Raw genomic sequence first — 25,231 nt, 5'->3', positions numbered from 1 at the left:
ATTTAATAAGTTTTTAGTAAGCGCTATGTATATCTTTGAATATACTGTTTTGAATTTAATATTGATATACATAGACTAACATATTTTTCAATTTCGTTTTTTATATGCCAGCTAAAATTTGGAATTTACAGAATTTATGGAATTTCCACAATTTAAATTCAAGTAAAAGACAGATTTATATTGCAATTTTTTTTTTATATGCCAGCTAAAATTTAGAATTGATAGAATTTATGGAATTTCCACAATTTAAATTCAAATAAAAGACAAATTTATATTGCAATTTTGTATTATTTATAATTCTTCCACTTGTCAAATTTTACCTAACAAGAGCTTCTTTAAAAATATTTTCTTTGAACATGCTCGTCGTTTCAACAAAATGCTTTATCGAACCGGTTCAAGGTACACATGGTTAGTCATTTCCATGGTGTTTATTGCGAAAATTCACACCGTCCTGCGCCAATGCACCTTGCGATAGGTAGCATTGTTGTTACCTGCAGGTACGCAGACCTTATTACGTGACAAGGTATAGCTTGTGTAAGTTGAACTACGATTCTCTCTATCTGTTCAGTTGTCGTTCGAGCGCGTCGCGATTCGAGTGTTCTTCTCTTAACCCTTTCCTTCGATACTTTTCAAACTGATGAGATAAAATGTGAATTTCAATTATTTCTTTAACAATCGCTAATTCAATTTACATGTTTACATCGCATCAATTATCAAAGAAAAAAAAATCTTGTGTAATTAATATTTGTGAACGTGAAGAAAGATAATTAATTGTGTAGTAGTAGATTACTATTCTATTTTATTGTAATTTATTAAAATCATTTTAGATTTGAATGGAATATAGATAAATTTTCCTGATATTGTAAAATAATGAATAATTAACACAATTGGAAAATTAACTAAAATGCCAAATTATACAAAATTGCAATTAGCAGTGGCGGATTTTGCTTCTTAACAATCCTAAACGAAAAAAAATATATTAAACCTCATCTGAAAATACAAAAAGCAATCAAATATTTATTACTATCAGCAAAGTAAAATTTTAATCCTTTTTTCTAATTTGGGGGTTTGAGGTGTCCGTCTCTCCCACCTTTGAGAAAATCCTCCCCTAATTATATTTATTGAATTTATAGATCGATTTAAATATAATGATACTATGAATTTTGTGTGATTACAGAAGCTACATGGTAATGCAACGAAGAAAAGTGAAAATTATGCAAACGGGTCAGCGTCGTTCGTTTCTTTGACTCTTTCTTATACACTGACATCGTTCTTCCGTTCATAATATGTGGAATCGCAAAGTGTTTATCAGAATTATCGAAGTGGTGTGTATAAAATGGATTTAAGTACCCATTAAAAATAAATGAGAAAAATATTGGATAAAAATAATGTTTAACTTGCAGATACTTTGTATTGCCTGTGTGGTGGCACTTAGGGTGACTAATGACGAGAGTCGAAGGGTGTTCCATTATTTGAGAAGTCGTAGCAGAGAGTGGTCACTGTTAAACAATGTGACGTGGGGTGCAATAGGTTTGTTTATATTTATAATGTTATATTTTCACATTAATTAAGAGGAAGGGTTGAAAATTAGAATAATTTATCTATAATACTTTTGAACATTGAAATTTTGAAATATTCAATTTTCTATTTTGAAAATAAAATAAGATTTGCATCTTTATCTTAGAATTTCAATTTTTATAATAATTGAAAGTTTGCATTTCCTTTTTCTTAAATAAAATTTCTCAAAAGCTGAAGATCCTGAAAAAGAAAAATTAAAATTCCTATTCAGTCCTATTAATGCAATTTACAGATACTAATTATTGAAAAATAGAAATGTAGAACGCAATTTTTTTTCTTTCATCAATATAGGCGCCGCTCTTGCAACAGCAACTTGCGGTGGTTATATAATAGTCACAACTGGTCTTCTTATTGCTGCTGCGACAGGGGAACTTAATGGTCGAAAAACGGTAACTACATATTTCCTTTTCCAAGTTTTGTCTCCTTTATTATAATAGCTGAGTCATAACGAAATGTCGAACATGCATTCTATGAACTCTTCATTTCTTCCCCGGTAAAGAATTACGCAAGCAGTTACTAGGTCCCTAATAGTCGTATTGTTTCGGTTGTTCAAGGTATTTTCTTCTTCGCGGTACTGCGTCCTTCAACGACAATGATTTTATCGTATATTTCTGTTCTATTCTTTGATAAACTTTTTAAGTGTAAAAATTTAATCTTATGAAAATTTCATTTTCTAATTGAATTTCGTATCTGTGAATAATAATCGTAGGGATTATTGTCAAGGACGATGGTGTAAGTAGGATTTTATTCTAAGGTGAGCCAAGTCTTTTAAGAAATTTAAATTGGAGGTTTGCAATTTTGGAATTTTGGAATTCTAAAATTTTGCAAATCTGGAATTTCGGAATTTTGAAATATTGAAATTTTAGAATATCGAGAGATCTAATTAAAATTGTTGGAATCAAGCCCACCTTGGTCCCTGTCTAGTTACACCAATGGTCAATGAAAATTGAAAATTTTGCAGTGCTATATTTTAATATAAAACTTCTTAAATTTTAATTCACTATCATGAAATTTTTGCATTATATATAATAAACCTTCACTTATCATAGAAAATATTATAAATAGAAATGGTGGGAAAAAATCGAAACGAAAGTTAAATAAATACAACATAATTTTCAAATTTCTCGCAGCACGGAACACGTTAACTTCCTCGTGAGATAACATAATTTATAAATTTTTAATGACAGAGTCCCAGGGAAAAAACCACACTTTATTTGCATAATTTCTACACAATGCAAGATCTTGTATCATGATAAATCAATGAAATTCTTCAGCAATTAAGCAGCAACTATTCTTCCAAGGTATAACACCAGACGCTCCCACGATGTTAATCAGAAGAATCATTATACATTTCCAATATCCTTCCTGGTACGAGGTCCCTTTTCTACTAACACTCCTTCTTCATTTGCCAACTGACATATTAACTGAATCAAATAAAAAAAGAAAAATTCTTCTTCCAAGGTAACTTTTCCTCGTTTTTTCCGATGTATGTAGATCGATGCGAGAAATCGGTTAAATATAGAGCGCACGTATCAACGATACCGTGAGAATAATGGTAATGGTAATTAACCGGTGCTGTCATTGAGGGGCAAGGTTAAAAATGTCCTTAATGCAAACAGCTTAGAAAAAATACATGCATAACAGCATCCTTGGAGAACTAGCCACGTAATAAGCGTGTTGTGATTTATTTAATGACTCATAACTGGGGATAGGCTGATCGCAATGATTCTTGTATGCATTCAATGAGATTGAAATTTGCATTGAAAAAAAAAAGGTAGTAGAATTCAAGTATTTTTTGTATCGTTATTTCAGGAGCTGTTCTTCCTTGGATTGGGGGTTATTCTTTTCGGCATTGTTGGCGCTTTGTCTATGGCGTCTATAGAAAATGTCCCTGAAGATTTGGTAGATAATGCTGCGGTTTTTGGGGCACTGTGTTTATTGACCGCGCTAGTTTTTATCGCTGATTTATTAATGAGCACTCCCAAGAAGAAGGATAAAGAAGGGATGAAAGAACACTTGACTGATAAGAGAGGTATGTTATGAAAAGTGAAATTTTGATATCATTTGATTATTTAGAGTAATGTTATTGTAATTAACTGGATTTTAAGAGCAAAGTTTTTGTAATGAAAGGGTTAATAATGGAAAAATTTCCTTTTTTCTAAAATACTATAGGGAAACGGCAAATAACCACCTTAAGCACCGAAAAAGAAACAAAGTCACCGAAAGCTAGTCCAAAAATCTCCAAAAAAGACGACAACGGTAACATCAACGATGGGTTCGATAAAGTAGAGGAACAGCATCAAAAGAGCGCGGTTCAACAGGTGTCTGAAGATCCTCGAAGGTGGGAAGAAGATCATTCTTCAAATCAACGTACCAGAGTCACTTATGGAGATGATGAAAATGACAATTTCAATCGAGATAACAGAGAACAGAAAGAATATACTCAAAATTTTGAAAATGGAAAGGCTCTTAGAAACTCGCAAATGTATCGAGATTCTGAGAGGCAAAAAGGTGCTAACAGAGACTCTTATAAAATGATGCACAGAATGGAAATGCCTACAGTGGTGTACAAAGCTCATGATATTTATCAACGTCCTGTTGATGAAGTGGATACACCTCGATTCCCGATTGAAAGTAATAGCAGGGGTGAAACGATGTTCGCGAAAATGATTAATCCCGGAGTGAAGATCATGAAAGTTGAACATGACGTCGATGAAGCTACGTTTGATGGATACAGGTGAGATGGCAATCATTTGTCAATATACGAATGTGCAAATTATCATATAATAAATTGTATTTACGAATCAAAATGACTGTAGTTCTAAAATTTTTAAATTGAAATTTTTAAATACTGGATTTTTGGCAATTTGAAATCTTGGAATTTCGAAATTTTGTAAATTTATAATTTTTTAATTCTGAAATCCTGCAATTTTGGAATATTACAATTTTAGAATCTTTTTTAATTCTGAATTTTTGGCAATTTGAAATCTTGGAATTTCGAAATTATGTAACAGGATTTTTAAATTCTGAAATCCTGAAATTTTTGAATATTAAAATTTTAGAATTCAAATCCTTATATAATAAATTTTAATTATGGATCGATATAACTGTAATACAGGACATCTGTTTTCCAAAGGTTAATAATCAAAAAGCGTTGGTACTAAACTAAAAGGTTAAATTAGGAAATTGAATGATATTCTCCACTTCCTTTGTTCATTTCATAGATACTCTGACACAAGTCAATACGACAATGTACCAATTCGAATGAAAAAAACGTCGCCCAAGAGTCAAAGGAAGAATAGAGATGTGTCTTTCAATGTACCACCTCCACCAAAGGGTTATGAAAGAGATATTGAAAGAACCAAAGATGAAATTGAAATGCTCGAAGAATGTTTTAGTTCGCTTAGAACTACAACTACTGGGACCCAAACGCCTAACGTGAGAACACCCTCAACTCCAACTGATCCTGGATACGTTCGACATACAGCTAGCAATTGGCCACAAGAGATGAAAACGAAAACACCAGGTTCTAGTCCTAGTCACACGAGAAAGTGATTGAAATTCAATTCAAATTAAGAAATAGAAAATAAAAGTTTCGAGGTGCTGATCGTATGAGAGAAATTATACACTGATTCTTGAGCTTAGAAATAAGCTAAATTGGTTGAATTTTGTATTTTTATATATATGTTTCAAAATTTTTTTTAAATTTTAGTGCTAGAAATCCAATTGCATTTTTTGCAATTATACCCTTGAATAACTTAGAAGAATCATAATTATTATATTTGAGGCCTTCCTCAATTTAATATTCCATTCTTGTCTTTTCCTAATTTCTCATTTCTAATATGACTAATATAATATGTATTACCTTCATTAACTGTTATTATTATCCCCAGTCATTCACCCCTGTAATTCACTGACAAAGCAAAAGGGGTGGAACAACAAACGCGTTCTAATATATGTAGAAACTTTTTAATATAAAGTATCAACACCTCCGTTCACATCGATACGCATACATACAATTATTAATAATAATGTCATCTTGTGATAAACAATATAACCGCAGCTTGTTAGTCTCCATCGGAACGTACTCGCTAAGATTAATCATTAATCGGATTTACAAATCGTTCAGATTACTCTACCGTGTCGTTGCTTTTTCTTAAACTTCTGTATAAATAAATCGATGCTATTCAACATCAATATTTATCATCCAACGTGATCAACAATTTTTTTCATTTAGATTTCATGAAACTTGTCGTCACAAGGAGAGAAAAGAAAAAAGAAACTAACCGGAAGGACTCTTGATTTTTTCTTGAAAATCAAACTAACTATCTTCTTTCACTCGGTTCTCTCTTTCTCTAAACGTTTCTAAACGCGTATTTACAGAGTCGAGAATAATTGCTTAGATACTTGAGCATTCTTCATCTTCTTCATTAACATCCTCTGTACTTTACAGAAGAAAATCAAAGGTTTCTTCTTTTCAAGACTGTATAATTAGTCTCTCTTAAGATTAATAATAAATTGTTACTGTAAATTGGACTGTTGTTGGATCTATACTACTACCTTCTATTTGTTTATTCTTGTAAAAAAATTCCCTTGAAAAGTCATTGAATGTTGTTAGATTATTGTTGAGATTGTTTATTGTGCTTTTGTTTATTCTTCTTATTTTTCAGCAACTAGCTAGATGTATTTACAAGACTTTCAAATGGTATTCTTGTTTTCTCCTTAATCTCAACCAAATTCGTTAATAAATAAATAACAAAATATTAAATTTAGAGTTTTTTCTTCTAGAAAAAGTTTTTATCTTCTGGTTCATTGGCGATGAAGAAACCATTTCAAGGAAGGAAATTTATTTCATTCTTTCATTGATGAAATAATCTCTCTTCGAAATAGCCTCTCCTTAAAATATTCAGAATTCTTAAGAATAAAATCATTGATATTTGTTTTTCTTAGTTTTGTGGTAATTCTGAATAAATTTCTATGTACAACAAAATTTATCTTCCTTCATCCAACAAAATAGTCACTACCTTCTTTTGACTTACAATTGTTACTGTTAAATTTCTATTTACAATGCTCTTGTTATTCAATTGATCATTGATGAAAGAGCATAGAATTGTGATTAATTGAATTTAAACGATATTTTGATGCAGCTAGAAAATTTTATCTCATGCCAAATCCAATTCCAGAGCTTTGAGCATTGGTCGCTCTTTGTTCCATGGTGATGTATTGTCTAATTAATCGCGAAATTTCGTGAGCTTGTTCTGTTTGGAGCCTTGTTATACGTTGCTGCATCAAATTGCCACATTTCATGTCCAAATAAAGGGTTCCCTCTTCGGATTTCACTTTCCTGGTGGAGATAACTTCGGAATACGGGTAGTGGTACAATGTTTCCTGAAATTTATTGCGAATTTTGCAAATTATTGTCCATTTACTCTATTGTTATTACTCAGTTATCGGCTGCTGTTTGATTATATTAAAATTTTAATTTACTTTGAGTTTATTTTGATCTTGAAAATGAACAGAGAAGTAATTTATCAGATCAGAGGTTTAACATTTAAAGGATTTCTTTAAATATTTTAATTTGCAGTAATGTTTGGATAATTAAAAATTTAGTATTATAATTAAGTTACTTACGTGTGTAATTAAATCAATAAAGTGCACTCCGTGTCTGTTCAATGCTAAAATATGATCCCCACCCTTTTCTTTACCTTCAGGCACCCTTTTCACGGCGAAGAAACTGGATCCGAATAATGGCCACTTCCACAAAATTTCTGAAAAATTAATTGAACCATAATTTGGGACCATGGAAAGAGCCACAATTCTAATTTAATCCTGTATTTCATATTATTTTCAAAGGGATCTATCATAGAGAAAATGTTTAAAGAATAACCTGATATTTTTTATTCCTATATTACTGCACTCATACACCCAGATTTTAATTAAAATAAAGAGCACTAACCGAGTACTTGAGCCTTGCAAGCAGCCACTGTATTATGTTGTACATTGTTCCATGCTTGCTGGACCATGTTTGCCCATTGTTGAGGTCGTGGATCTCTTAAACTGAGCACTGGTTTTGGTAATAAATATTTAATTTCCTTGGTAGTCGGCTCGTGGGTCATATCTGCTGCCCTATGTAAAAGAGCTGCTATTTGTGCCATATCATACTGAAAAAAATCAAGAAAAAAATTAATTAAAACGTCAGAAAAAAATGTTCAGTATGCTATGATAAATATAAAATGATATGAAGGACTCACTATGACTTCTTGAGGTAAATGTTCCCCAGGTAAGACCAATAGAAGGCCTTCTAAATAGTCTGGAGCAATTTGATTGAACACAACTTCTATGTACAGTGGTGCATCCAGTCTGAGGGGATAGTACCAAACCGATCTGAATACGAAAAAAATTGCATCAACCATTTAAAATATTATTTCAGCTGCAATTATATGAATTAATTAATAGTTTTGAATTACACACGTAGATAGAATAGTATTATTATTTTTGTGGATCTATAGAACAAAGAATTAGTTTTTTTATTATTGGTTAAATTATTTAATGTATAAGCAATTTTTATGGAATACCTGCAGAATATTAGGTAGAACACTTGATGATTTTTATGAAGTTCCGTAGTTACATCTAAAACGTATTCATCTCTTGCTAATGGCATAGTAAACGCATCACCATCGACGATACAGTATAATGAAAATTCATCCATTTCGTGGGGATTCCTGACGGATATTATGTTGCACATCTCCTCAATAACATCCTATAGAAAGTATAAAATACACATCAGATTAAATACATTGTGTTTATTTTAAAGGAAAAAAATTTTAAAATAGGCAATGATGCTGCAAAAATTTAAATTTGCGCGACAAGTGCCGCCAAACTATTCATTTATCGCCGCCAGGTGGCTATAGTGATTTGGTGCCCGAAATTCAATAGTTTTATAAGTGCAAACAAGAAAGAAATAACAACATTTCTACGAATGTAAGTTACTAATTTTCTTATTTTTATGTTAAATAATAATTGGCGATACTTTTTTTATGGTATAAACTATAAAATAATAAAATTTGAAATGTGAATACATCGAATATGTTAAGCGCGTAACTTGCAAAAAGTTTTGGGTTAGTAAATTAAGTAATTTTTAGTTAATAATTATGTTTTATAATATTTTATGCATTTCCATCTGATTTTTTAACTTCCTTTAAGGATTGGACAAGAATTCAAAATTCTTATTAGTATTCAGTTATTAAGAATTTTTTTATATTACTGAATATTATTCATTAATTTTTCCAAAGACTTAGCTTTGAGTTATTTCAATACAGTAATTAGAGATTTACCTGCACAACAGTAGTACATTTTGTGTTGATAACCCTCTCTGTTCCACCTGGAAGTCTATAAATCTGTCTCTTTGCATTCCTGCCAGCACTGATGGCCATGATCTCATCTACACTAGGCACGTTCTTTCTTCCTCCATATTTAACTGTTTTCCTGAGATTCTGTAGACATACAGTGGCTGTTCCATGGTACGCTCTTCTTTTATCATAGGCAGCAGTTTCAAGATATTTAGTAAGATAAGGTCTTAGGCCATCACTGCAGGTGAAATAGGCAGCAACAATGCTAAAGATTCTCCATCCGCGCTGACAACTATCAGGGTTTGGGCTCTTGTTATTGGTAGTTTGTTTCATCAACTGACAGTACACTTCATCTCTAAGGAGTTCATATTTGTGACAGTGCTGTAATGAAATAGAAATAGAGAAACTAGATTATTTGATGAGGTAGATTAAAGTGGTAATCATAAAACTCTTCTTTCCATATAAAATTAATGACATGAGGTTTATAAGTTTTTGATGTACCATTGAATTTATTATACGCAATCAAATTCAAATAACTGATAGAGGAGAAATCTTTAGAAGCAACAGCTGAGAGCAAATTAAAACTTCTTGCATTGAAAGTAGGACATGAAATCAGTGTCCTGTATTGAAATTATCTCAATACATTTCACTATATTTATTTCTATATGAAACTAAAGATAATGCTCAGTTCAACTTTCTAATACCAATTATATAGCATGACACTCTTGCAAGATATAAAATTTGTCTGTCTTAAATTATTCCATGAACGATCAATTTATATTTCAATCGCTTACCATCAGAATAGTGTAGACACATTTAACTTCGCTAGTGTCTGGAGGTAATGGCTGATCACCCATGTATCTCATCAGACATAGGAAGCACTCTACAGCTAAAGCACTCAAATCTGCATCCAGCCTTAACAGACTTTGCTCTATTGGCACAGCTGAGTATTTTACAAGATCCACCTGTTCCTTCCAAGTCCATTCTGCTCCATCTTGTTGACCCTTGCTCTTCTTATTCTTTTTCTTACTCTTCAGGGACTCAATCACTTTAAGTGAGCCACTTATAGAACCATCTGCTGTTTTCAGCATCTCAAACCTATCAAAAAATAATTACTTCATTGAAACCTTTGTTTATGGTTCTACAAATTCTTTTCTTAGGCAGTATCGAACAAGATGTTTTACTTGAAATGCTAGTTCCTAGTATAATTGCACGAAGGGACTGTTAGAATTGATTGATCGAAGGAACGGGACTCTAAGGTGACGTGAGTGATAGTCTTCCAAAACGGAAAACCTCCAGTCGAAGGAGTGCTAGACCTTAAGGGGGATTTCCATTGCAGGATGCTGTTACTGGGAAGAAAAAGTCCCGTTGAGAGTACAAGCTAGGTGGTCGTCACTTGTCAAAGTCATGTTTAGGAAGTCTTTACTCTAGTTAGGTGTTTTAATGATTCTTCTTCGACTGTATCTCGTTGATTTGTTATCGTTTTTGTAACGAATCCTCTTTCTACAACTGCATTTGTTCGTATTCTCCAGGTGTCTTTGGATTGTTCAATTATTTTTAAAACAAAAAATCATAGAGAATCAAACTAATCAGACTAATTTATTTTGAAACATAAGGGTAAACTTTTTCTTGTAATTGATGTAATTTTCTATTCAAATTTTCAGATTACATTTTCAAACGATGCAGTTAATAGTTTGATAAAATGATACTTAAATAAAATAACGACTCTCTTTTATATTATTAAAATAAAACGTACATAAATTTCAGACATCTGTTCATTTGTGACCTTTCGAATTCAAGCAGAATCCTTTATTTTCCACATAACTTCTTCTCAGGGAACACTAAGATTTAATTGAATAAATTTAATTTAATCTGACAAGAAACGAAGCACTTTGAAACGTTGACTTGCTAAATGTAGAATAATGACAGAAGAAGATATGGTACACTCGTTAGACCGCACGTTCACCAAGATGGTCGGTGTTGCTCTGAGAGTTCTAAGTGCGTTATGCTTTCTCAACACGGTCTGTCTGTGTTTCTTGCGTAAGAGTGGCCAATTAGTGTTTTAACATTAATTTCTCTTTTACTACGGTGCTTTGATTTGGTAAAAGTGTTTTTGTCACGGCACAGAATCTTCTCTGACCACGGTCATTTTGGTACTTACTGAAGTTCAGCCTTAGAGTGCACAGCATGCAACAAATTTTGTCGAGAAAAAATACATTAAAGTTGTCAAACGACTTTCACGAGTGTTCTAATTTTGTAGAATCTTAGTAAATGTCAAAAGTAATAATTTTGCAAAATTGCAGCAAAGTTAAAGAAAATTATCAACCCTTTTAATTAAATATCAAAACTTGTATTATAATTAATTATTCTGACTGTAATTTAGAAAAATTACAATACAGTATCTTAAATATTTTGAAACTCATAACAATTTATAAGTAATTAAATTTTTATCAACTGTAGAAAATTTTGAGTCAGAGAAATTATTTTATTTTATTAATTAAATAGAAATTAAAAGATTTAAAATTTAAAAATATATTTGCTATAATTTTGCAAAATTATAACTGTGTTATGGTCCTCTATAATTTTCCTAGGTTTGCCCAAAATTGACTGTTGTCTCAGAAATTTTATTTATAAAAAAAAGAAATAAAATACTAACTTTTCTGTGCTCTGCCTGAAATTGAGCATGGCATATTGTAACAGAGAGTGTTTTCCATCGTTGACCACCGGTCCGCTCTCGTAGATCCCATCTTCTTGTAGTCTGCCGTTGTCTTCCGGTTGCCTCCATTCTTGGTTCGGGCTGAGTCGTTGGTTTAGCTGGTTTTTCTGATGGTTTGTCTGGTTCGTTGCCGACACGTGGTTCGGCACACGACTCGCAGACACGTGGTTCTCGTGGTTCGATACAACGTGATTAGATTGACCGTGAGATTGTACATGATTCGGCGTGCCATGATTCGTCTGCGACTGAATCGATTTCGTGATCTGAGATACATGATTCTCGTGATGATTCGGCTTGTGCAATGGCTTCTGCTCGACCTGCAATCATAATAATAATATTTGGTTAATTAAAAAAAAATTGATTGCATTTTCATTTCAACCCTCGGAGCGCGGACCATGGAGAGAGCCCCCTTTGAATTTAATTTTGTACTTCGTATTATTTTCATTTCTTAAATTTAACATTTTGGATCTCACTGGACTCAAATTAATTAATTCATTTCTAATTAGACCTTTGATTTGATTATTTAAATTTTTGCAGAAGCTATGTTTTTAAACAAAGAACGATAAAATGTTGAAATAACATAAAAGAAGAGTATCTTATTTTTTGTAGATTTATTGAAAAGGAATTTAAAAAAGTGGACTCAGACAGTGATATACGAAACTGAACTTTCACATCGCTCCCATTGATTCGCCTAACTGGATCAAAGGAAATCGTTTCACTTTTGACCAAGAAAGCGACAATTATAAATCCATTAAACGTTCTTATAATATCCATAGTGAAATGATACGACAGCATTTCACTTCCACAATAAACATGATTGAACATTGCGTCAATCATTAAATGTCATATCAAATATTTAACTACAACTTGACATAGTCGATCTAACGATTAGAAGGGAGTTTAGATTTCATTTTCCATCGTCGATCCGTTCTTCTATCTCCGACAGGAAGATCACGTTTAACCGTGCAAAGGAACGTTGTAAAATCGCGATTATTATCAGTCCGCTTTCGTCAGTGATATACAACAGGGTTTCTCGACCTTTCCTATTATTCATTTTCTCTTTCGACTCGCATTTCCTGCTTTTCACCAACGCCGTTGCGGATATCTCGGATCCGTCGATCGATCTCTCGAGAAAACGGGTTTCCTTGCACGCGATCCAGAATCGAGGAAGGAATGCGGAGAACACATTCGACCCGGCTCTTCTCTTTCCTTACTATTCGTTTTATCCGACGAACGAGCGAATTAATAATCTTTCAACGACCTACGACCAACTTATTCCATCATTCTTTCCAGTTACATCCGGCTACCTGATTTCATAGGTTCGATGTTATTTCACGTGTAAACGTCAGCAAATGATATCCGAGATTTTCTTACCTAATGTGATTCGCATGATTTACGATAACAGGTAAATATACCGTGTTACGTGTTTTATTGGTTGTTGGGTTTGAAGGTCGAACAGAACATTTATGAAATTAGTTTTCTTGATAATATATTCAAATTGTGGTCGTTTGCTTGTGAATTTTAAATCAGTTTAAAATTATTACACGTTTTTTAAATATTTTATATATTCTTCCACGAGTCTATTAAATTCAGAACACTTGAATATATATTATTGTTGAAGCACAAAAATTATTTAGAATTGAAAATTTATGTTTCATTTTTTTGTGAATTAAATTCTTCAAAAATTGAAAATTTGAACAAAGTTTTTAAAGTCATAAAATAGTATTATTAACAGATAAATTGATGAGATTTTCTCGATAACAGAATCTTGTATTAAAAATTTTATGAATTACCTGTTGTAAAAGTAATGGCACTTGTTCATCCTTGAATTTTAAATTGAATTTTAACGAAGGACATTTATGAAACTATTAATTTTCTGCCACTTACTTTTTATTTATCAATTGATCGATGAGTCTCGATTCTGAATGGGTCATTTATGACAGAAAATCGATACTATTTGCGTTAGACGATTTGGATTACCGTGACCGTTGGTAATGTCGTGAAAGTCGGAATTTCTATCCTCGTCCAATTGCCATTATTACATCTCCATCTGGCATATATTTAGTAAATGTGATTTCTTTGGCCTGTAGAGTAATTTTTCCCTGCCGCTGTTGCCGGAATGATATTGCAATAACGTAACCCTCAATTTACCGTAATTTCCAAAGTAATAAGCGGCTTGTGATCGAAAATAAAGGACCATAGAACGTTGTCAATTTTGATGGCTATCGTGTTAGTAATATTACGCTTTTGAATGTAAATTGCGTTAAAAAGAGGATTGCTACTTGTTGTTCTTCGAGAAACCTATTCAATCTTTTAATTTTCTTATAAAATTAAAAAAAAAATATACAGTTTTCTTAGAGAAATTTCAATTTCAAGAGCTTGTAAATCCTAATGTTTCAAATTTTAACTTCAGAGAAAATTACTTGTAATTAATTTTTTGTTACTTATGCTCTTGTAACAAGTACAACAGTTGTGAATCTTTTTTTATCGTTCTGCTTAAAGTTAATCCTTGGGTCATTTACCTCATTCTTTTTCTTGATTCGACCATCTTTTTTCAAAAAGCAAGAGAGTTCAATGGCCGTCTAAGTGATTTCTAGGTAGCTTGTACAATTTATCAATGAAATCTGTGAACAACACCCGGTATATCGATACACGCGAAACACCTTACTGACAAAACTTGAATGTACCTGAGCAAGCAGGATAAGCAGATGTCGACCCTGACCCAGATAATCGTTAATGCATCCGAGATACGTTGGAAGGCTTCAACATGTACATAGTTACTCTAATGATATTAATAAGAACAACCATACACTAGATTTTCTCCGGCCTGCTTAAGAATGAATTACTTTACAACTTTGTGATTATTATTGGGTTGTAATATAAGTTCCTAGTTTCCTTTTTCCTTTTCTTAATGCAGTTTTTTATGATACGATTCTGTTCATGTGGTTTTGTTATACTTTTCATTTTAAATTAAATTGTAGGTTTTCAAGTTGAAAGGAATGGAGTGCAAAGCTTTTTTTCCTCGATGTCGAACTACATACATATGTTAGAACTAAGGCTGTTAGGAAAATCTGAATATCCCATGTATTGGTGTAATTAGGATTATTTCTTGAGGTTGGTTAGGTTCCCTAGTTTTATTAACAATGTCAAGTGTTAATATTTTGCACTTTGCAAGATTCTGCGAGAAAATTTTGGAATTTTAGAATTTTTAAATTTTAGGATCTTAGAATTTCAGAATATTAGAATACTCTAATTTAAAATTTTTTAAATGTTAGAATCTTAGAATTTTAGAATTTTAGAATTTTGGAACCTTAGAATGTTAGAACCTTAGAATCTTAGGATCTTGGAATCTTAAAACCTAACAACTTTAGAAGCTTAGAAAGAGGGCTAGTCCACTTTTTTAGATTTTGAATTAGAATTTTACCTTTCAATAGTTAGATCACTTCGAATCTTAAAAGCATTTGAATTTTCAATTACATAAAATATTACATTGCAACCTGATTCTAATTTCAACCAAACATACATAAATGAGTTTTCATGCAACATGACACAAGATTAAAATAGAAAAAAAAAAAAAAAAATAAAAATATACACTAGCTATTTTAGGTATCGTTAAATTCTAATTCGTTGTTCGTTAACCTTAATTGGCCGAGAAGCGATGCCTTCTAAGGTGGCACCATTAATTCTCTTTAAATATTTTAATGGTTCCGCTCGTTACACTCTGCACACGGCTTCAATTACGGTACCTTTACGCCGGCAACATTTTACTAATATGTTCTCGAACCTGCTGGATTATGCTAAATTGTACGACATCAAACGTCTGCATTCCATTTCGGTACTATATATTACCGGTTTAACGGTAAAGAAGACATTTTTAAGCAACAATTTCTCAGATTCAAAAATTCAACCGAAGAATAATCTTTCAAAGTAACAGTACGGGAAATTGAATTTCTGCTTTTCAGAGCCGTAAAATGAACATAAAAGGTTGAGGTTCAAGTGTCGTCAAGGACATCGTGGCTCGTGTTAATCGAAAAAGGAACTTTATCGGTCGTAAAATATCAAAGTTGACGACCCTGTTTCTCCATTATAAATCCATTCGAAGGAAAACTGCATTCGAAGATGATTATCTGCTGTTTGTACATTAATTGTGTCGCTGATCGACTGTGTCTTTCAATTGTGATTAAAAATATTTATAAAATTTTGTATAGTCCCTTTTCTCTTTATAATAATTCTATCATATAAAATTTTAGATATCGGTTATTGAAAGCTATTCGAGGCTATTGTTAGTTGTTTTCTTTTTCTAATAATTTCAATATATAAAATTTTAGGCTCAGGCTATTGAGGGCCATTGGGGACCACTGACAGTCCCTTTTCATTCTCTAATAATTTAATTATATACCAATCACTGATACCTTTCATAGCCAAAGTATTAATTGCCAATGTAATAATGCAACAATCTATAAAAAAATGTAGGAAAAGCGGAAACTCGAATGTCAAGTCTCACAGAAAGCCGACTCGGAATATTTATTAATCGAGGACAAGAATTTTATCGTGACCTGGTAGCTCTTGACCTTCTCGTCGAGTTTCTTCAAGGTCTCCTGTATAGTGGTGAGCGTCTTGTCGTTCGACTTCTCCTCGACTTGCGCCTCGTTCTGTGTCCTCAGCTCCTCGAATCTCTTCAGAATCTCCCTAACGCTCAATTTACTTCCATCAGCATTTTCCTCGGCAATAGTCTCCATCTTCGAAACTTTTCTTTCCCCGTTCATTCTACCAACAATCTGTTCGCTGTCATAAAAATCTTGAATCAATTCGTTCACCTGAGCATCCTCATTATTCTGTTTATGTCTAGCTGGAGATTGAGCTCTGTATTTGATCTCAAAACACTCGTTGCTCTTCGTTGGAACAGGCTGAACGTTCTTCGAGTTCTTTAATAAGCAACCCTCTTCAAGTCTCAGTTGTTCGATCGTTGGTTGAGACGGAGGTCGATCGTTGCCGGAATTAATCGAAGTCACCGGGCTTAAAAAGGGTTTCTGGTCCAATTTGGACACATCGATCCTTGGTATATTCTCGTACTCAAATTTTGCTTGATTCGATATTTTAGATTCTTTAGAATCTTTCTTGGTTGACTCTAAGATCCTTGAAATCTGTTTCACGTTATTCTTATTCACATCTACTTTGCCAGAGTCAGGTGACACTTTCCTATCTTCCTGCTTCTTTTTCTTCTTGCATTCATCCTTGGCGAAGAACTTGATAAATTTATTTCTCTGATCATTCTTCGGACCCTTTTCACGATTCGATGCTTTCTCCAGGAAAGCCCCAGAGTCGTCTGTCTGTCCATATTCGTCGCTGCTCAGATCAGACTCCGAGGATTTTACCAGCAAACTGTCCGGGGAATTGGTCTTTCGATCTTCGTCGGAGAAGTTCCTAGACTCGAACTTCCCGACGAGATTACTTAGACTCTTTCTTCGAGGGCCAAGTTTCTGATCCTGGTCCTCGTAGTGCTTTCTGTAATCTTCATCTCTGAAGAAGGAATAATCTGTCGATCTCTTCTCGATCTTGACGTCCTTTCGATGATCAAGATTCTTTCCATTTTCGTTAGTTTCCAGTTTTCGAAGGAACTCGGATCTTCTTATCATTCGTTGGACGTTGGTGAACGGTTTCGGTTCAATTTTACGACACTCGTTCTCAGAGATTTCTGAAGGGTCGATGAATTGAGAGAGGATCTCTGGACGATGTTTTTGTCTCTTTCTTAGAGTGGTTGGTAGCTCTGCCCAGTTACTAGATAGTCTTTTTGAGAATATTCCTTCGGTATCCGATACCTCCCTCTCCATTTTTGATCAATCGATGGCGGACACTGGTGGATTAATTGGAGCAACTGAAGGCATTTGGAAACTTCGATGATGGCGATCACTTTTAGGGTGTCATGACCATCCTGGTTGAAAGGGATTTATTAATTTTAAATTTTGATTTTCAGGGAATTAATGGTTCTTGAATGTACCGTGCAAAATGTATTATTTCACTTTTTTATAGAAATAATAAATTTGTCTTCTGAGTGGTCTGTTAATCTAATATTTGCTGTATTAAATTTTCCTTATAATTTTAGCTTCACATCGATGTACTATAAGTGCAATTTTGCAATACTTTTATGTCATCAAATCTTGACGACACGAACCAAACCTAATTCAAATTTAATCTTTGTATTTCGAAATCGGTCATTGTGCGCTATAGCTGGTAATCAGTCATTTTATATTGAGAATACTAAAGAAACGCTTACGTAGTCATTTTTATTATACTCCAAACTTTAAATTGGCGTACCATAAGTTCAATTTTGCAGTATTTTTATGTCATGAAATTGTAATGATATAAATTAATTGCAAGAAATCAGTTATTGTTGAATATAATTAATAACCACCAATTTTATATTACGAATATCAATGAAATCCTTATTTTATCATTTTTATTAAATTTAAAACTTTAAATTGATATACCATAAGCATAATTTCGCGATACTTTTATGTCATCAATTCATGTCAGACTTTCTCCACTTCCCATGCACCAACCCAATAATTGCCTCTGATTACTCGAATTAAATAAGATCTTTCACGGTCATGAGCAATCATTGTCTGTAGATTTAAAGAGTTTTTAGTACTAATTAACGAGAGAAAAGGACCCAGGCATAATATTAAATGGATCCAGAGAAACTCTATTAAACATCAGTCATAAATTAGACAGGTTGCAGAGTTTCGATACCTCTCTGTTTATTCTCACTCCGAGAATCTTTAATAGAATTTCGAAGCGGCATAATTGCCGTGATTAAATACCTAAGAGAAAGGTGAAAGAAATCGTGAGAAACGTTCACGGATATCTGTAGCGAACCGAACGAATAATTAAAGGAATACCAGCGGGAGAAATGGAAGGAGAAAAAAAAAAAAGAATGATAATGATACGCAACGTCGATTCAAGAGAAAGCAATGTTTCGGCGATGATCTGGGTTCAAGGAACCTTTACTTATAATGTTCATTTACGCGCTTTCCGCCCGAAAACGAACGCTGATCCGCTTGAAAAGTCGCCGAGCTGTCCTCGTTACGGCACGCAAAAGCTGAATGTGGATCACGGAAGAAGGACCTTCTCTTCAGGGCCTCGTGAGAACACCGACGAAGAAGCCCCGCCGTGAGACCGTACGAACAATGTGCACTTTTCATTGCAATTATTTTCGCGCTAACAAACTCTCCTTCGTTCCGTCAGCGAACGAGAAAGGCGTCCGCTTTCGTGGAAACTCGGCTTATCGCGTGTACAGAGAGGAAAAAGGGCTTCGCTTTTCACGTATACTCGATTTCCCTTTGAAAATATTTGAATAATAAAAAAATTCCTAGGAAGTTGCCAGTTTTGAGTAACTATTTCATATTTGTTTAAAATTATTTTTTCTATCATCTTTTTTCAATTACTTAATCGTGTTGTCAATGAAAAATTGACAGAAGCTTGCTAATTTTTATTTATCAAGTATAATATACAGTGACTCACGAAAGTATTTGAACACTTATCATGAAATATTATTAACACTGTAAATAGGTATGGGTCACTGTATTTTCAAATAATTTCATATTCATAATTATTCTTTCTTCCATTTTTCTTTTTTTCTTTTTTACTTAATTATATTGTTAATGACCCCTATTGCAATTAACGTGTTAACGTTCCAAATGACTGGTTCAATTAAACCGCGTGCAAGTTATTCATATGTCTCGTGGAATTCTTGTCTGTCCCCTTTGAAAATTTGTAAAAACGCAAACGCAGCGGAGAAAAGGTCGTCGAGCCTATATTCGAATAAAAGAGGAAAAAGAAGGAAGTAGAATCCAGTCGTTTCTAGTCAGTATGTCACCATACTGATGCTGGACGATGAGCTTCTGACCCACTAAACGTCCATCGTTCTACCTTTATTTAATCCTATGCACGAGGCAAGATGAACTATGCAAATAAGATTCATTTGTTATTATAATTTTCGCTTCGAGCGTAAATCATCATTCTTTTTTTTCTTTTCCATTGTTTACTTGTCAATGATCTATTGATTATTATAATACAAAGAGGAATAATTTATTTATGAATTGAAATATTTGTCGAGAAATCAGAAATAAAAGACAAGTTCCTTCAAGGATGTTGAATCGATTGATGTTCTTTTTGCTTTAACTAGTGAAAAAGAATGATTTTTTAGGATATTCGTTCCGCAAAAGGGCATACAGAACAATCGGCGAATGAAACAGCTAATTAGCATTGTCCTGTTCTACTCTGTTGCACGTCTCTAATTAAATGACTTTTGCACTGACTGTGTCTCAGTTAACAGACTTTTTTTACAGAAATTATACTTTTAGAGACTCTTCATTAGAGAACAGTAATAATGAGACAATTAATGAGATTTCACTCATTCTACATATGTTTCGAATATCTCAATCTTCGAACGGCGGACCATGGAGAGAGTCCCAATTTTAATTTAATTTTATCATTTCATATTATATTCATTTTCAATTCCTTCATTAATTGGATTTATCATGACTTTTCGAAAATGAATCTTCAATTAAAAAAATAAAAACAAATTTGCATACCTAACATTTTTTTTTTTAATTTTCTGAAATGCAAAATCAAAGCAAGAAAGCAACAAAAATACTATTATTAATATCCTAGAATGTTAAGTCTAACACCGGATCATTTATTAAAATAAATTCATTCATGTTTGCTATTTTTACTCCTACTGCAGAATTCAACATTAATAACAGCTAATCATTAAATATAATGTTATTCTGATAGAAGGCGCGGTGTGGAAACAAGTTTATGATCAATCTGTGCCTGTTATTTTCAGCCCCGATCGAAGATCAATATCTTCGACACAGGCTGCTTAGGTATGCTGACGAGCACTACGCAACTATTCATGGAACGCGTAAACCTGCGTACACAGGAGGGTCGTTAACGATCTTTCATGATGCTGGAACGCTTGCGTAAGAAAGATCAGGATCACACGCCTATTTTTCCTTTCTCGAGGTGGATTCTTCATCGAGGAACGCCGATGGAAAACGACCGAGATACCTGTGAGCCTTTATGACTTTCAAACTATCTTACAGAAGAATTATTATCAATCCAAACGTAACTCTGTGTTTATTTCTATCGATTTTATTGGCTAAGAAAATCTAATTCTGGATTATCTCTACTACGTAAAATTGAAGACACTTGTCATTAATTTTTCAAGAAATTTCTTTTTAATACTATGTGTAAGAAAATTAGACTCTCCTGAGGAAAATCTATATTGCTATTTTTCTTAGGAAAGCCTGTTTCAGTCGTAAGTGTGCTTCTGATGAAAGTCTTTCTTTTTGTGAAAATTCTTTCTTTGAAATTGAACTTGATACGGTTAAAGAGAATGTTTCGACGATGATCCTCGATTTCTGTTTTCCACGAAATCGATCTACTTTCTCCGTTTAACTAACCGAATAAATAAAGGTAATTACCAGCAGGTCCCTGACGAGTAATTAATCGGAACTTTCGATTACACGACGAGCCGACTATGACAAATTGCAAATAATAAAATTTCTTGTTTCTTAAATATCATTTTCACCTGTCAACTTCAAATTTTCTCGAATGATACACTTTCTTCCAACGCTCGATGAAAGTCACTAATAATAATTTACAAATAGAACACATAATTCTATATTTTTTGCAAAAGTACGGTATAAAAGCAACGTTAATTTGATTGAAAGTCTCATTAAACGATGCATTTATTTTGAAATGGAATTTTTCCAGGAAGACGTGGACTTTGGTTGGTAACAATGGGCCAATCATGCGAGTATCGTATCATCCCTTGTTTGTATCACGCGATCTTAAAGCTAGTGAATGCGTGGAATGTCTGCCGTAATCAATATTTTGAGAAAGCACGGAATTTTCCTGGATCCTGCAACCGAGCGCAACAGGCTGGAAAGACCTGATACAGGTAAGCAACGTTGTTTCTAGTCGTAATTGAGTCCCGCGACACGAATACCCGAGATTTCGCCATGACACTGGCGCGGAGAAACCGATTTATTGCAATACGATCGAGAACGAGATCGACACCGTTATTGGTATATGGGACTAGTCCTAAAGATTTATTTACATACGTTTGTAGACACGACAAATATTCTTTGATGCGTTTGCTATGATAGCGTTTAATAGAGAACACGTCCCGATTGAACCCGAAAAATTTCAATCGGACTCGACCCGAATTGAATTGAACCGAACCGAACACGATCGGATCCAATATTTTTGAGTTTTTGCACACCCCCAATATTTACATTTAACCCTTTTAGGCTCTTAAAGCTACCCAAGATTTTTTATTCTATATTTCTATTTACATACTTCAATTTTGGGAATCCTTTATTTTTATTTTCTAATCTAGAAAAATCTCTAGAAAAATTCTTATAATTTTTCTAATTTAAAGAAATATGTGAAGCGTAAAAATTAAAATCTAAACAATGAGTAGATGAGAAATTCAATCTTTGTTCTTGACATTTGTATCGTTATTAGACGTGTATCGATCCGAAAGAATTTCAAGGTTTTTTCACAACATTTCATAACTCTGCTGTTGTTTTGCTTGCTTGTGGATGATGCTTGGTAAGCATCAAACGGTATGGTTTATGCAAATCTCCACGAAACACGCACGTTCGCGGTAATTTATAAGGTTTTACGAATACTGTGGAACAACTTTTTTTTGGCTCTTCGAGCTTGGAATGCATTTATTATTTTCTTTTTTACTTGAAATTGAAAGAGGTTTTGGGATTCTGAGAAAAAATAGTTGAGGCACATCGAAAACAATTTTTTGTCTCTAACTATTTAAATGTGAAACAGTTCATTTTTAGAAATTCTTCTGACGGATATTAAGGTGTTGTATATTAAGTGGCAGAATTTGAAACACTTAAAATATGACACAAAAGCACTATAAAATAATAATTCTCTATGCACATACCTAATATCAATTTTATATGGCTATTTTTGAAAATTTATAGACTTTAAATTAATATAAAAGTGTTAATTTATTACACTTTTATATGATCAAATTCTGTAAGAATTGATATGCTTCAAAATATATCATAGTTTACTATAATTAACAACTAGTCATATTTTAATAAGGATATTTAAGAAACTTTTATACAGTTATTTTCAACAAATTCCAAGTTTTAAATTGATATATAATAAGTATTATTTCATTATACTTTTCTGTCATGAAATTGCGTCAGAGTTTTAGTGTTTTGATATCAATTAATATGCATCAGCCTAATAGGAGATAGAATCAAGGAAGTGCATAATATTTGAGATGTCTTAAAAATTGGAGAATAGCTGTACAACAGAATGTTTCAGAGCATAATTCTTCTTCTTTTTTTTTTTTATCCGAGTCATGCACTATTAATTATAAGACCTCCTGCTGATTTCACGCTACCATACAGTTACTGTTATACGACCGCGTATATGGAGCCCGCTTTTGAGGATGATACACGCTATCGTGATAATTATCTGTAATCGAATGACGAGCCGCCAAGAGAAGCACCTTTAATGAGCCCTCTTGTTTAAGACCAACTGAAACGGACAATGAGCGTGTCATACACTAAGTAGCGTGAGAAAAAGTATGATTTTCGACTTTTATGGTAAAATAACTAGTATCTTACAAAGGTGGATTTTATAGAATTAATGGATCTTGTTATTTTGGATTTCTTTTTATTAAAAAAGAGATTACTGAAAGAATTATGATTTGGAGCTTTCAAAATGCAGGTCATAAGATTACTAATTTTCGAATTGGAATTAGTACATAAATAAATAAATGGAAATAAATTGAAAAATGTTAACGTAATCATGGAAATATATGTTGAATCGTTCAATTCAAAAGAATAACAAGTATTTTTGTATTGAAAAATCATTCATTATAGAAGAATTGAAATGGTTATTTTATTTTTACTTCTACGTTAAAAGTAATATTTATATTATATTTCAATTTGAAAAGAGGATAAAGATTTGAATGTTCAGCTCTAAAAAAATCTTACTTTTTCACACTGACTTCATTCGTATAAAAAATTTGAAAAAAAAAAACAACAAAAAAACGTGTATTATATAAGATGAAAAACGAGAGGTGCAAATGATGGATGCAAATCGTACTGCGCAAATGGAGAAAAAACAGTTACGTGTCCATTCAAATGGACATCAGCAGAGCAAGAAGCAAACTGTCCTGAAACTCCGCTTCATTACTCCGTTTTTTATCATTCCAATCGTAACAACAAATACATAGAATTCTATTCGTTACGTAATACACTTTTTTGATGCTCGTTCTATGTGATATTTCGAGCAGGTGAAATCAGAATCCATTTACGAACGAGCAAAAAACTGACAATTTCTCCAAACTCAATTATCATTTTTCATTAGACAAGATACCTGAAGCAATTGAAAAAATTTCTTTTAACCCTTTTAATTCAACATGAGTACTGTGCATAAACTTCGATTTATAACATTTTTTAAAGTTTATCGCACGAAATTTAACTCTCGAACGGTGAACCATGGAGAGAGCTCCAATTTTAATTTAATTTTATATCTCATATTATTTTCATTTGCTAAAATTCACGCTGCTCCTTTGAAAATTATTCTATCAAAGTATGATTTTTTTTGTTCAAAAATTGTACATTTAACTTTAAATTAATATTTTGTAAGTTTGAATCACAATTGACTCAGGCTCCATCGTTCAAGGGTTAAATATTCAGGTGCAGTAATTAATTATTCTGATTGCAATAAGCAAGAAATATATTATGATTCAAATTATAATAAATTATTATAATTTATCAGAATTACCAACGAAGATTATTCGAACAAAAATTATTCGTTACTCTGAAATATCATAATTATGACAATTTACTAAACAACAAAGTTTCTATTAGCCATACAAAGGCTGCAATAATAAAAAAGAATAACAAAGAGATAACTGATCTCTGAAGACGATCAACCACATCCTCTCTTCACGATAGAAAAACCACATCCCGTCACAAAATTGATCAACCTCCACATTTGCATTATTTAAACACTCGAGAAGATTCCTGGTGAACGCACGGTACATTCAAGAGAGAAAAAATAAAATGGGGATAGAGTGTCGGAACAAACCGTGCGAAGGGTTCTCACATGTCACTACTCGTTGCTTCTTCAACGGATTCGAGACACCGACACTCACTGTCCAGCGTTCCAAAACGCGAACGCGAAGTTTCTCGTCTCCAAAGTTTCGCGGAACACGCGCACAATCTGTTGCAACACCGTGTGTCGTGCAATGTGCACAGGCACGTTGCATGCACCTCACGACGACAGTCGATGAACTGAAGAACCGTGCGCCTTCCGATAGACAAAGCTGCTCCCCGATGGTTGCGCTCCGACCAGCCGGCACCTTCGAAACACCGAACGATATATCTGGGTCGGTGCCTTTCCACCGGTGTGTGGCCGCGTGTAACTTCCACACGGCAATGGGCATTCGATGCGAGGCTTCATTTGTGTTTACCGGTGAATCGAGTGACGAATACGGGTGGGGAATGCGAGAGCGAAGTGGTACGGAGCT

At 33.2% G+C, this 25,231-nt stretch overlaps 2 protein-coding genes and 1 long non-coding RNA gene across 10 annotated transcripts in view; 2 read left to right on the top strand and 1 right to left on the bottom strand.

Moving 5' to 3' along the window:
- The first annotated feature begins 516 nt into the window (after positions 1 to 516).
- On the top strand, positions 517 to 5,133 carry LOC117604660 (uncharacterized). 5 transcript variants are annotated; one of them, XM_076689244.1, is made up of 7 exons: positions 517 to 534; positions 1,178 to 1,325; positions 1,404 to 1,530; positions 1,870 to 1,967; positions 3,391 to 3,610; positions 3,751 to 4,315; positions 4,803 to 5,133. In XM_076689244.1, exons 2-7 carry the CDS (start codon positions 1,287 to 1,289, stop codon positions 5,131 to 5,133), a joined length of 1,380 nt encoding a protein of 459 aa, XP_076545359.1. In that variant the 5' UTR covers positions 517 to 534; positions 1,178 to 1,286. The 5 variants fall into 5 exon arrangements, with proteins under 5 accessions (XP_076545359.1, XP_034180877.2, XP_034180878.2 ...); XM_034324986.2 differs by lacking the exon at positions 517 to 534 and adding an exon at positions 569 to 649; XM_034324987.2 differs by lacking the exon at positions 517 to 534 and adding an exon at positions 643 to 773.
- A 1,602-nt stretch (positions 5,134 to 6,735) lies between these two features.
- The window catches only part of LOC117604657 (Myosin 10A), a 61,415-nt gene continuing 42,919 nt past the window's right edge, over positions 6,736 to 25,231 (bottom strand). For all 4 annotated transcript variants that reach the window (XM_076689239.1, XM_034324981.2, XM_034324983.2 and 1 more), the window contains 8 exons: positions 11,584 to 11,960; positions 9,722 to 10,025; positions 8,913 to 9,308; positions 8,154 to 8,338; positions 7,830 to 7,962; positions 7,535 to 7,739; positions 7,210 to 7,346; positions 6,736 to 6,966 (listed from right to left, as the gene is read on the bottom strand). In XM_076689239.1, the coding sequence (XP_076545354.1) occupies positions 6,736 to 6,966; positions 7,210 to 7,346; positions 7,535 to 7,739; positions 7,830 to 7,962; positions 8,154 to 8,338; positions 8,913 to 9,308; positions 9,722 to 10,025; positions 11,584 to 11,960 (1,968 nt within the window). The remainder of the gene's footprint in view (positions 6,967 to 7,209; positions 7,347 to 7,534; positions 7,740 to 7,829; positions 7,963 to 8,153; positions 8,339 to 8,912; positions 9,309 to 9,721; positions 10,026 to 11,583; positions 11,961 to 25,231) is intronic.
- Positions 8,356 to 21,576, top strand: LOC117604661 (uncharacterized). The gene is made up of 3 exons (XR_004581496.2): positions 8,356 to 8,559; positions 20,492 to 20,717; positions 21,424 to 21,576. It is a non-coding gene; the product is annotated as an uncharacterized LOC117604661 (long non-coding RNA).

This window comes from Osmia lignaria, chromosome 7 (genome assembly GCF_051020975.1).
Source record: "Osmia lignaria lignaria isolate PbOS001 chromosome 7, iyOsmLign1, whole genome shotgun sequence".
Classification (NCBI taxonomy): Eukaryota; Metazoa; Arthropoda; class Insecta; order Hymenoptera; family Megachilidae; genus Osmia; species Osmia lignaria.
Note: the sequence above shows the minus strand (reverse complement) of the source record. Positions and strands in the feature narration are given on the sequence as shown.